General features: G+C 40.3%; 2 protein-coding genes across 2 annotated transcripts in view; both read left to right on the top strand.

Moving 5' to 3' along the window:
* LOC123515632 overlaps positions 1–12,500 on the top strand; it is a 45,782-nt gene that overhangs the window by 3,849 nt on the left and 29,433 nt on the right. The window contains exon 2 of the mRNA XM_045274432.1: positions 909–1,222. Within this exon, the coding sequence (XP_045130367.1) occupies positions 949–1,222 (274 nt within the window). The 5' untranslated portion in view covers positions 909–948. The remainder of the gene's footprint in view (positions 1–908; positions 1,223–12,500) is intronic.
* On the top strand, positions 5,606–7,989 carry LOC123515629 (UDP-glycosyltransferase UGT5-like). The gene is made up of 2 exons (XM_045274429.1): positions 5,606–6,439; positions 6,576–7,989. Exons 1-2 carry the CDS (start codon positions 5,832–5,834, stop codon positions 7,558–7,560), a joined length of 1,593 nt encoding a protein of 530 aa, XP_045130364.1. The 5' UTR covers positions 5,606–5,831; the 3' UTR covers positions 7,561–7,989.

The raw sequence follows: 12,500 nt of genomic DNA, 5'->3' as shown, positions 1-12,500 counted from the left end.
GAGTCTGCCGAGGCTGGCCACAAGACACCAGGAAGCCTTGGAAAAATTTGGGGAAGGACTGCTGCGTCATCCACGTCTCCGCCACCTCCTCCCCTACGTGCCTCCCCCTGCCCGTGCCACCCGACACCAGAATCGCGTGGCGCCCTTAAGAGCACCGCGCACTGGTCGGTACCGACTTAGCGCGGTGCCCACTATTGTGCGAGCCTTAAATAAATAAGTGAATTCTAGGTTAAGTTAGATCCATAGTTAGGTTAAGGATTTTTAGTTCATTGTGTTAATGTCCCCCCCCCCCTGTACATTTTCAGTGTAATTTTTTACATTGCCAAACTAATAAACCGTATATTATTATTAATTATTATTATTACAGTCTCTCTCTCTCTCTCTCTCTCTCTCTCTCTCTCTCTCTCTGATTGCCAAGGTTACATACATTCGGCTTTACATAATTTATTATTATCTCATTATATCTCATTGTACATAGCTGGACTTGATAATCTACAAAATCTCTAAGCAAATTTAATTATTTTTCCTTCGCTATCTTTAGCATAATTTAATCATCCCTTGTTTATACATGAAGGTGGGTTATGTACATATGAGCTCCTATATAAAAATTTTTTTGTACCCTTGAATGCACAGTACCACGGTTAGAAGATCTTTTCAATGTGATTTAGTGGTTCTAGTGACACAAATTAACTTTCTACGACATTAACATTAGAAACACTCTTGAGGACTCTGTAAATCATCTTTGTAGCATTTGAAAACAGTGGTGACGAGAGAACAAAGTGTTTCTACTGTTAAGGTCATAGAAAGTTTACGTCACTAGAACCATGAAATCAGATTGAAAAGATCTTGTCACCGTGGCGCTATGCCTTTAAAGTGGAGATACATCCTGATTTCTTTTTCTTGAATAGTCTTGGTTCCTGAGCACCACACTGTCTGCGTGTCGGCGAGATGGCTGGCGGAGCGAGGCGAGGCTGGATAGCGGCAGTAGCGGTAGCGGCTAGTGTCCTCATCATTTTGTGCCACTCTGCTGCCGCGCGCCAGGCTCTAAAAGGGGATCCAGGACTGCTAGGGGACTCAGGGCAAGACTTGTCCCACTATGCTGCCTCTACCTCCGTCAAGTCCCGGTCCAAGAGATATTTCCTGGCTTTCCCCTCCTCGTCCACCCTCACCTTCAACAACAAGATTAAGGTGCCGCTCTTCAGCAAGTTCAACGACAACATCAGTGAGTGGCACCACATCTTGAGTTGGGCGCAACCTGGCATGTTTTCAGTTATTTCCTAAAACCTTGTCACTTGAAGCTGAAGTGGCTGGCTGGATTCTAACACCATTACCTTACTCAAGGTCGGAAGTGTTTTGCTGGTCTCCTCTGTCTGTCACTGTTATTTCATTTATGTATATATATATATATATATATATATATATATATATATATATATATATATATATATATATATATATATATATATATATATATATATATATATATATATATATATATATATATATATATATATATATATATATATATATATATATATATATATATATATATATATATATATATATATATATATATATATATATATATATATATATATATATATATATATATATATATATATATATATATATATATATATATATATATATATATATATATATATATATATATATATATATATATATATATATATATATATATATATATATATATATATATATATATATATATATATATATATATATATATATATATATATATATATATATATATATATATATATATATATATATATATATATATATATATATATATATATATATATATATATATATATATATATATATATATATATATATATATATATATATATACACACACACACACACACACACACACACACACACATATATATATATATATATATATATATATATATATATATATATATATATATATATATATATATATATATATATATATATATATATATATATATATATATATATATATATATATATATATATATATATATATATATATATATATATATATATATGTGTGTGTGTGTGTGTGTGTGTGTGTGTGTCTCGAGATTATCAAAGCAATACCTATCAAGAAGTAAATGTTTCTTTCATAAAGGTGCTTCAGAAGCGTGTGTGTGTGTGTGTGTGTGTGTGTGTGTGTAATTCACTGTTTGATCTGCTGCAGTCTCTGACGAGACAGCCAAACGTTACCCTACGGAACGAGCTCAGAGCTCATTGTTTCCGATCTTCGGATAGGCCTGAGACCAGGCACACACCACACACCGGGACAACAAGGTCACAACTCCTCGATTTACATCCCGTACCTACTCACTGCTAGGTGAACAGGGGCTACACGTGAAAGGAGACACACCCAAATATCTTCACCCGGCCGGGGAATCGAACCCCGGTGCTCGGTGCTCTGGCTTGTGAAGCCAGCGCTCTAACCACTGAGCTACCGGGCCGTGTTTGTGTGTGTGTGTGTGTGTGTGTGTGTGGGTTCTGTTTTTTTTTCCCTACTTTCATACTGACATGCGTACATGTGTGTGTGTGTGTGTGTGTGTGTGTGTGTGTGTGTGTGTGTGTGTGTATTAATAAGCCTGCATATCTGCCACTGGGATCGAATGAAGGTAACATGTTTTGATACATTTTTCTCACTGATGAGTAAGTGGTCTTGTTGGCAAGGAAGAGGTTTTTGGAGAACAATAACCGTCTTACTAGTCTCTACGTACAAGAAATGATATGCAAAGAGCTATTCAGGAGTTAATCAGCATTCTCACTCATTCATCATCAACTTTGGTAAACTCTAACGCTCTCTGCTTTCTTCTGTATTTCGACCTATCTATGATTTAAACTCGTTTAAGATAGAAGTTTCTATATATTTATCCTCCTTCACCAGACTTTTTTTTATTTGCAATCTTTGGCAAGTGGTAGTGGAGTGGGCCGTTTTTCCTCAGAATATTTTTGCCCTTAGCCAGTGACACTCTTACGCAAAGGGAAAAAAATTAGGTTGCAATGTAGAAGACTAAGAAGAGAAGCTGTTGGGGATGTTTTTAGCTAGCTTTCTGAAGTCACAAATGGAATCGAATTTAAAAGACAATGACACTTTATAGTCGAAAGAATTTTGACTAGTTGGAGAAGTCCTTATATGAACTCAGGTATAGAAATGTAAAGTGCACAAGTTTCTCGTGATAAATTTGTCAGGTTAACTTCAACTGTGGGTCAGTTAATGGAATAAATAATAGTGAAAAACATTAAGGAAAACACAGTTTGATAAATCACTCACAACATTGTTTTACGAAGAGCAAGTTGTGCCTTATAAACTTGTTAAGTTTTATAGTAAAGTTTATGAGGTGGCAGATAACGGTGATAATTACGACATCCTATACTTAGATATCAGTGAAGCTTTTGACAAGGTGCCACATCAGAGGCTCTTGATAATGGTTAGGGCGCATGGGATAGAGGGAAAAATATTAGGCTGAAATAAATCGTGGTTAGGCCATAAGCAATAGAGAGTAGTAATTAACGGATCTAATTCCAAGTGGGGTCAAGTAATTAGTGGGGTGCCACAGGGTTCAGTTTTAGAGACATTGTTATTTCTAATATATATTATTGACATGGATAGTGGAATTAGTAATTGTGTTAGTAAATTTACAGATGACACGAAGATAGATTAATTAGGTCAGATTAGGATGCCATCGCCTTACAAGTAAATTTAGATAAGATGAAAGAATAGACAGACAAATGGCAGACGCAGTTCCATACTAACAAGTGCAGTGTACTAAGTGTAGGTAGTGGTAATCCACACAAAAGATACACGATAAATAACGAGGCACTAGGAGGTTCAAAGTATGAAAAGGTTTAGGAATCATAGTTAGTTCCGATCTTGGTCAAAGGAAGCAATGCATAGAGGCTAGAAATAAGACCAATAAGGTACTAGGATTGATTTTTAGGAGTGTTAAAAGCAGAAGTCCCGAAGTAATACTAAAATTATACTTGCCGCTGGTCAGACCACATCTTGATCATGCTGCACAATTCTGGTCGCCACATTTTAAGTAGGATGTAGGTCTATTGAAGTCAGTGCAAATGAGGATGATTTTAAAGATACAGGAGATGAGGGACATCACCTATGAAGCGAAACTGAAGAAACTCAATTTACATCACTTAGAGAGGAATAGGTTAAAAGGGGACCTGATAGAAGTATTTAAGTGGTATAGGGGCTCTAACAAAGGGGACATGAGCGAGGTTCTCAACATCAGTAACGGGGACAGAACCAAAATAATGGGTTTAAGCTTGAAAAATTCATGTTTAGGAGAGAAATGGAGAGAACTGGTCTCGCGACCGAATGGTTGATGAATTGAACGGACTCAGTAATCATGTTGATAGTGCTGAATCAATAGAGAGCTTTAAAAAAAGGTTAAACATATTCATGAATGAGGATGATAGGTGGAATTAGGTAGTTTTGTTCACAAAGGGACTGCCACGTGTGTAGGCCTGTCAGCCTCTTGCAGCAGTAGAGAGAGAGAGAGAGAGAGAGAGAGAGAGAGAGAGAGAGAGAGAGAGAGAGAGAGAGAGAGAGAGAGAGAGAGGCTTTTTTTTTGCACAGCGTCTGTTGTCCCTACTTGGCCATTTTTTCCCACGTCCTTCGCCTCACAGCTGATGCAGGCGTGGCTCACTACGCTAACTAATGTGTGTGTGTGTGTGTAATTCACTGTTTGATCTGCTGCAGTCTCTGACGAGACAGCCAGACGTTACACTACGGAACGAGCTCAGAGCTCATTGTTTCCGATCTTCGGATGGGCCTGAGACCAGGCACACACCACACACCGGGACAACAAGGTCACAACTCCTCGATTTACATCCCGTACCTACTCACTGCTAGGTGAACAGGGGCTACACGTGAAAGGAGACACACCCAAATATCTCCACCCGGCCAGGGAATCGAACCCCGGACATCTGGCTTGTGAAGCCAGCGCTCTAATCACTGAGTTACCGGGCCGTGTGTGTGTGTGTGTGTGTGTGTGTGTGTGTATGTATGTGATTCACCTCTGTCGCCTCCTGGTCACCCAGCCAGTCTTCCCCATTACGGAGCGAGCTCAGAGCTTATAGACCGATCTTCGGGTAGGACTGAGACCACATAACACACTCCACACACCGGGAAAGCGAGGCCACAAACCCTCGAGTTACATCCCGTACCTATTTTCATTAAGAGACTTGCCCATTTGCCTCGCCGCTTACCCGGATTCGAACCCGGCTCTCTCGATTGTGAGTCGAGCGTGCTAACCACTACACTACGCGGTGTAGTGTGTGTGTGTGTGTGTGTGTGTGTGTGTGTGTGTGTGTGTGTGTGTGTGTGTGTGTGTGTGTGTGTGTGCGCGCTAGCTCGCATGCATCTCAAAGTAAAGCACATACGAATGACTTCATTTCGTCAAGACAGTGGCCCTTGATGACAATGCATCTTAAGGATCTTAACACTGATAAGTATTTTCCTTATCTTTTTCCTGCGATAACTACGGGCATCATATCACTCTGGTGTAATGCTACCAACAAACAGAAGCGCGACCAATCAGGTAACTGGCTGCCAGGCCACGGATAGAGGGGCGACCAATTAGACGGCCAGCTGTGTGGTCCCACTGGGAGCGCAGCGGGTATATAAGAGCCCGCGGCGTGGCTTGGCTTCAGATCACCTTCCGAGCGAGAGAAGCTAACAGAGCAACAGACAAACCTAAGCAGAGCAAAGTTTACACAAGGAGTGTAATAGTGAGCTCACCTCGTGAGTTGACAACCTGAAAAAAAAAACTTCAAACATGAGACTCGCAGCCATCTTGCTGCTGACACTTGCTGCGGTGAGTGAGGCTTCCCGTGTGCTCATGGTGCTTTCTCTGGGATCCCCATCTCACAAGAACATCCTCACTCCGCTGGCTGAGTCCCTGGGACGGCGAGGACACCAAGTAACCGTGGCGTCGCTGCACGCTGCCCCGCCAAACGCCTCCCGCTCCTACACTGACCTTGCCGCCACCACCGCCTGGGAGTCGGTCAGGAAAGTGACTGGCGAGTTCGATGTCTTCAAGATGCGCAAGGTCAATGGAGGCAAGGATGTAAACTCTCAAATAATGAAGAACGTCCTCCGCCATCTGCCCAAGTACTGCGAAGCCTTTCTACAAGACCCCGGTTTGAAGAGTGCCTGGGCCACGCGCCCTGACCTCATCCTTCTGCCGGCCTTTATGAACGAGTGCGGCCTGGCATTCGTGCACAAGTTCAAGGCGCCCTTCATGTACGTGACCACCTCTGGCCTCACCCCGTGGACGGCAGACCTGCTGGGCACCCCCGAGAACCCGGCTTACGTGCCTAACCAGTACCTGAGCTACGGGGACCACATGACTCTGTGGGAGAGGACCGTCAACACCCTGGTCCGGTGAGTTTCTTGCCTCTTGTTCTCTTCATGTAGGTATCTGTGACATGTATTGGCACAATGTAGTATACCATGTAGCAAGTCATTGCTTTGAGGTCACGTGACACCCGCTATAACGTAGCCTTGTCTTCTTCTGCAGACTGGCCAGCCCTTACCTCCGCAAACACTTGGTGCTGAACAAGCTGGACGGCGTGGTGCAGCGTGTGCTGGACGACCCCACGGTGTCCCTCTCAGAACTGGAGAAGAACGTGTCGATGGTGCTGGTCAACTCTCACTACTCCCTTGGACATCCCCGACCCCTCATGCCCAACGTGGTGGAGGTTGGCGCCATGCACTGCCGGCCGGCACGCCCCCTCCAGGACAAGGCTCTGCGGGAGTTCATCGACTCTTCGCCTGTGCCCGTGGTCCTCTTCAGCCTTGGCTCCACCATCCGCAGCGAGCAGATGCCGGCCACAGTGAGGGACTCGCTGGTGGCGGCGTTCAGGCGCCTTCCCTACCGCGTCGTGTGGAAGTGGGAGGGTGCTGTCCTGAAGAACCTGCCGCCCAACGTGATGACGCGCCCATGGCTGTCCCAGCAGGATGTTCTGGGCCACAAGAACGTGCGTGCCTTCGTCACACATGGCGGACTGCTGTCGCTGCAGGAGGCAGTGTACCACAACGTGCCCGTGGTTGGGATGCCACTCATGAGCGACCAGCACCTGAACGTGAGGCAAGCCGTGACGTTGGGCCTGGGCCGCCAGCTCACCGTGGAGTCTCTGTCTGAAGACGCCGTGTACGAAGCCATCACATCGGTGGTGGAGGAGCCCGCCTTCCAGGAGCGCGTGGGACAGCGGTCACGCCTGCTGCGGGACCAGGAGACGACCCCCCTGGAGCGCGCCGTGTATTGGAGTGAACACGTGTTGCGCTACGGCGGCGCTCAACACCTGCGCTCAGTGGCTGCCGACATGCCGCTGCACCAGTACCTGCTGGTGGACGTGGCTGCCGTGCTGCTGGCGGTGGCGGTGCTGCTGCTGCTAATGCTGTGGTGGGGGTTGCGGGCAGCGACTCGTTGTCTCGTCCGGGGACTCAAGAAGGCAGCAAGGAAGCTGCTGATTACCGTGAGGCTTCATGCCAAGATGCAGTAAACCTCTGCTGCTGAAGGAGGAGCAATGGATCTCAGCACTTCACTTCTCTGCACTCATCTGTCATCGCTGGAGCCTTTCAACAATCACTTCATCACTCCGTCATCGCCCTCACCTTGCATTGCACATCGATCACTTCACTCTCCTCGTCTCACATCTGTAAATGAGTCATATCACTCTTCTCGCCTTACATCTGTACATGAGCTGCATCGCTCTCTTTGCCTCATATTTGTACATGAGCCGCGTCACTCTCCTCCCCTTACAAATGTACAAGGACCGCCCTCAACTTCATCGTCCACATCATGCCAACAATCAGCCATTATCAGCATTCTCTTCGCTCATATATCATGTGTCTTTGAGAAGTTATTGAAATATAGATATATATATATAAATATATTTTTTTTACATGATTCAATAAACTATTTCCAATGATATACAGAATTCAAATCACCCCTACGTCTCCATACTCTCCATGCCTCACCTGGCTTGTTTATGCCAGTCCCATGCCATGCCCAGAGTGACTACCGCAATAGTTTTACTTAAATGGTGTAGTGGAAATTGTCTATATAATCAAACAACATTAACGGATTTGATGACTTCAGGGAATGTTTATTTTTGAGGAGACTCATTCCAGTAGTGTAGAGTACTGCATGTTAGCAACTCGAATACTAGTCTTATCGATGGAATGTCTGAACGTGCAGAGAGCAAAAGATAAAAATTTAGACTGCTAGTCTAGGTTGTACTAACAGTGTGAAATTATACAAACTAAAGTCGAACGCCTAATTCAAAAGAAGTATGATACTTCATTTTGGTAACAAACGATATCAAGAACGAGAGGGGAGGAAAAAAATCTTAACCGGGAAAACAAAAAGGACGTTGAAGGAACAAGTTTCTTTTGAACGAAGTAACTGCTCTCTGAAACAACTTTATATCATAAGCGGTTCACAGAACAGAAACCTAGAAAGAGTCCTGTATCTCATGCACTATGTATGAGAAGAAATAAAGCAATTTACCTTCTGCCACTGAAGAATGAACTTCATGCTCAAGAAGTCTGTTGGAGGTCTTCCAGTAACTTTCATATCATCTGGTGGAGAAAGCACACATACTTGTAGCACACAACATTTCCTGTACCACCCTGTCAGAGTACCTCTCCTCTATGGTTCTAAACAGAAACTTGATGCGTGTAAGTGCAGGAAATCATGCAGTTTGTCTGGCAATTTGTCAGTGAGGCAGGTCTTCCACATCATCAGCAGACTGGTACATCACTACTGTGGTTCGCTGAACCAGGATTTCACGGTGTCTAATGGTTGTGTTAATATCATCAGAAAGTACAGTGTAATCGTGATTACAAATTGTACTTATGGTTACAATGACTGCTGCTGTAACACTTTGTTCTTTGATGCACTTTTCACAAACTTAAGTGATCACTTAATTAAATCATGATCCAACACATCCGACTCATACTGCAGTGTCACATTCATATGATGTACCGATACAATATGTTATCAGTACATTCTTCAGCTGCAGTTATTGGTTTATCCGTAGTTATTCATTGGGTGGGTTGGGAACCGTTAAAATGACACCATTCTCCGACCTTTTTGTTTTTGCACCCATGCAACGGCAAAATAGTGAACCGTGATTTAAAAAGGTCGCTGGCAATGACCTAAGGTACTTTGTCAAAGTGAATATGGACCTCTCAAAATAGATGACCTTAGCATGATCTTGGTCTTGGTGATGATGCCATGTTCAACCCCCTCTATACAAGGTCAAAACTTGTTTAAAGACAATTCTGGGACGGGTTGTTCAAAGCATCGTAGCTTTCCGCCACTAAGATTTTAAAAGCCCTCTCATATCCGCCATTTTCTACCGTGGGGTACGGTCACCACTAAAGGCGGGTTCACACGTGCCAATTTGCGACTAAAGCGGGAAGTGAATGTAAACAAATAACAACCCGCCAAGAAGTCTTTCTCCAGTGACGATGCTGAAGCGGTGGTTGCGCTTTTTTTTTTTTTTTTTTGTCGTACCGGAAGAGACAACAGATCAAATTAAATCCTGACAAGTCTTCAATCTTCACCTCAAGCAACACTCTGTACTGAGGGAAAAAGTTTTAGGAGACTGGCAGTTAATGAGATAATTAGTTAATTAGTCAGCCAGTCATTCATATTATTAATTAATTCGTCAGTCACTTAGTCAGTTAGTCCATCAATCCATCAATCAGTCAGTCATTCAGTCAGCCCAGTAAGCCAGCTAGTCATAAGTTATTCAGTCTATCAGGCAATCGGTCAGTCATCCAGTCAGTCCACACTACATATTCTTCGACTGACCTTACGATAATTTCTTGGAGTTACCCTCACCACCACATCATTCCCTACCATGCGAAAAATGGTTTTCCTGCCATGCGAGCTTTTGTGGCCAAGATCCTGAGAGAGAGATGGGAAGACATTGGTTCTCAAATGAAGTGGTAGATGACTGGAGTAGACTCAGTTATCAGGTTGATTGTTGGAGCTGAGTCATAAAGAGGTTTTTGATTAATAGGTTCGACAAATATATGGATGAAGATGATAGTTGGAAATAGGAAGGAAAGTTTTCTATATGAACCGTCACGTGTAGATTTGATTTGTTTCCTGCGGTTTACCTTATTTTCTTATGGTCTTATCTTTCTGTAATGTTTCCCAGGTGTTCTCTTGCCAAGTGATGTTGTATGTAGGTCAGCAAGTTGATACAGAAGGTGATCAAAAATATAATGTCATTTCAAATCTTGTAATCTTGAATTGAGATTAACTCGAAAGTCTACTCATGCTTCTTCTTCTTCTTCTTCTTCTTCTTCTTCTTCTTCTTCTTTCTTCTTCTTCTTCTTCTTCTTCTTCTTCTTCTTCTTCTTCTTCTTCTTCTTCTTCTTCTTCTTCTTCTTCTTCTTCTTCTCTTCTTCTTCTTCTTCTTCTTCTTCTTCTTTTTCTTCTTCTTCTCCTGCTTTTCGTTCTTCTATTTTATCATCATCATCACCATCTTGTTGTTGTTGTTGTTGTTGTTGTTCTCCTTTTTTTTTTCTTCTTCTTCTTCTTCTCCTTCTTCTTTTCTTCTGCTTCTCGTTCGTCTATTTCTTCTTCTTCTTCTTCTTCTCATTATTATTATTATTATTATTATTATTATTATTATTATTATTATTATTATTATTATTATTATTATTATTGTTTTATTATTATTCTCCTCCTCCTTCTCCTTCTTCCTCTTCTTATCATCTTCCTTCTCCTTCTTCTTTTTTTCTTCTTTTTTTCTTCTTCTTCCTCTTTTCTTTCTTTTCTTTTCTTCTTCTTCTTCTTCTTCTTCTTCTTCTTCTTCTTCTTTTCTTTCTTTTCTTCTTCTTCTTCTTCTTCTTCTTCTTCTTCTTCTTCTTCTTCTTCTTCTTCTTCTTCGTCTTCTTTTCTTCTTCATCTTGTTCTTCCTCTTCATCCAGTCTTGTGGCAGTCGCATAAGAGAATTTCCGTAAAAGAATTGTACTCAAGAATCTCAAAATCACGCAGAGAAGTGTCTTGAATTATGTCAGTTTTGCCTCTCCACGTTTGTGGCGCATGGCTGCCAAATTTTTACCATTACAAATAAACGCAGTTGCATTTGGACAGGTTTCTCTTTTTCTTACGTACTAGGAAGGCAATTCAGTGACCCAGTGAAGGTAACAGTAGCTGGCGACAGCGAGTGTGGTGATGATAGTAATTACTCCCAGTGATGTCTAATAGCACTGGTTCACGGGATGCTGTGAACTTTCCGCCAGCTGTGACCTCACTGAACATTTCCCTTTGTGTCTCACAACACAAAGGGGCAGTCACAGCCTGCCCTCTTAAGACAACTCTCTTCCTTCACACACCAGTAGATGCATCTAACGTCTTTACATTCTTCAGGCAAAAAAAAAAAAAGGAAAAGAAAAGTTGGTTCCCATATCATCCGCGGAATTCCCTTCTGACTATTCAACTTGTTTAGGGACCGGCACTTCTGTGGGTCTTTCTTTTTCAATCACAACTTTTCTTGTCCTTGCCGGTTGTCCCTCATATATATATATATATATATATATATATATATATATATATATATATATATATATATATATATATATATATATATATATATATATATATATATATATATATATATATATATATATATATATATATATATATATATATATATATATATATATATATATATATATATATATATATATATATATATATATATATATATATATATATATATATATATATATATATATATATATATATATATATATATATATATATATATATATATATATATATATATATATATATATATATATATATATATATATATATATATATATATATATATATATATATATATATATATATATATATATATATATATATATATATATATATATATATATATATATATATATATATATATATATATATATATATATATATATATATATATATATATATATATATATATATATATATATATATATATATATATATATATATATATATATATATATATATATATATATATATATATATATATATATATATATATATATATATATATATATATATATATATATATATATATATATATATATATATATATATATATATATATATATAATTTTGATCAGAGTTGATTGCATTTCTCAATTAAGTTTGTACGAACATTACACTCATTGGTTATGTGAACGTTATCGTTGTAGTACTGTAGTGACTGTAGTCTCTGATGCAGGATGTAGCTTCAGAAGTGCTGCTGATTTCTGTTCTTGAGGTTGTAAAATATCTAAATTACGCTGTGATAGAGTGAAACAGACATGATTCTGTGTATTTGACATTTTCGCGCTTTGCTGGTATAAGTCATTGAGTGGTGGCTGCTAAACTTCAGCGAACAGGGAAAGCTCCATTCCGCCAGCTGATGTG

This window comes from Portunus trituberculatus, chromosome 39 (genome assembly GCF_017591435.1).
Source record: "Portunus trituberculatus isolate SZX2019 chromosome 39, ASM1759143v1, whole genome shotgun sequence".
Taxonomy (NCBI): Eukaryota; Metazoa; Arthropoda; class Malacostraca; order Decapoda; family Portunidae; genus Portunus; species Portunus trituberculatus.
This window is presented reverse-complemented; position numbering and strand designations above follow the sequence as displayed.

Coding starts and splice junctions, on each gene's coding strand:
- LOC123515629 (XM_045274429.1), top strand. CDS start 5,832: ATGAGACTCGCAGCCATCTTGCTGCTGACACTTGCTGCGGTGAGTGAG. Junction 6,440..6,575: donor ACCGTCAACACCCTGGTCCG/GTGAGTTTCTTG, acceptor CTTCTTCTGCAG/ACTGGCCAGCCCTTACCTCC.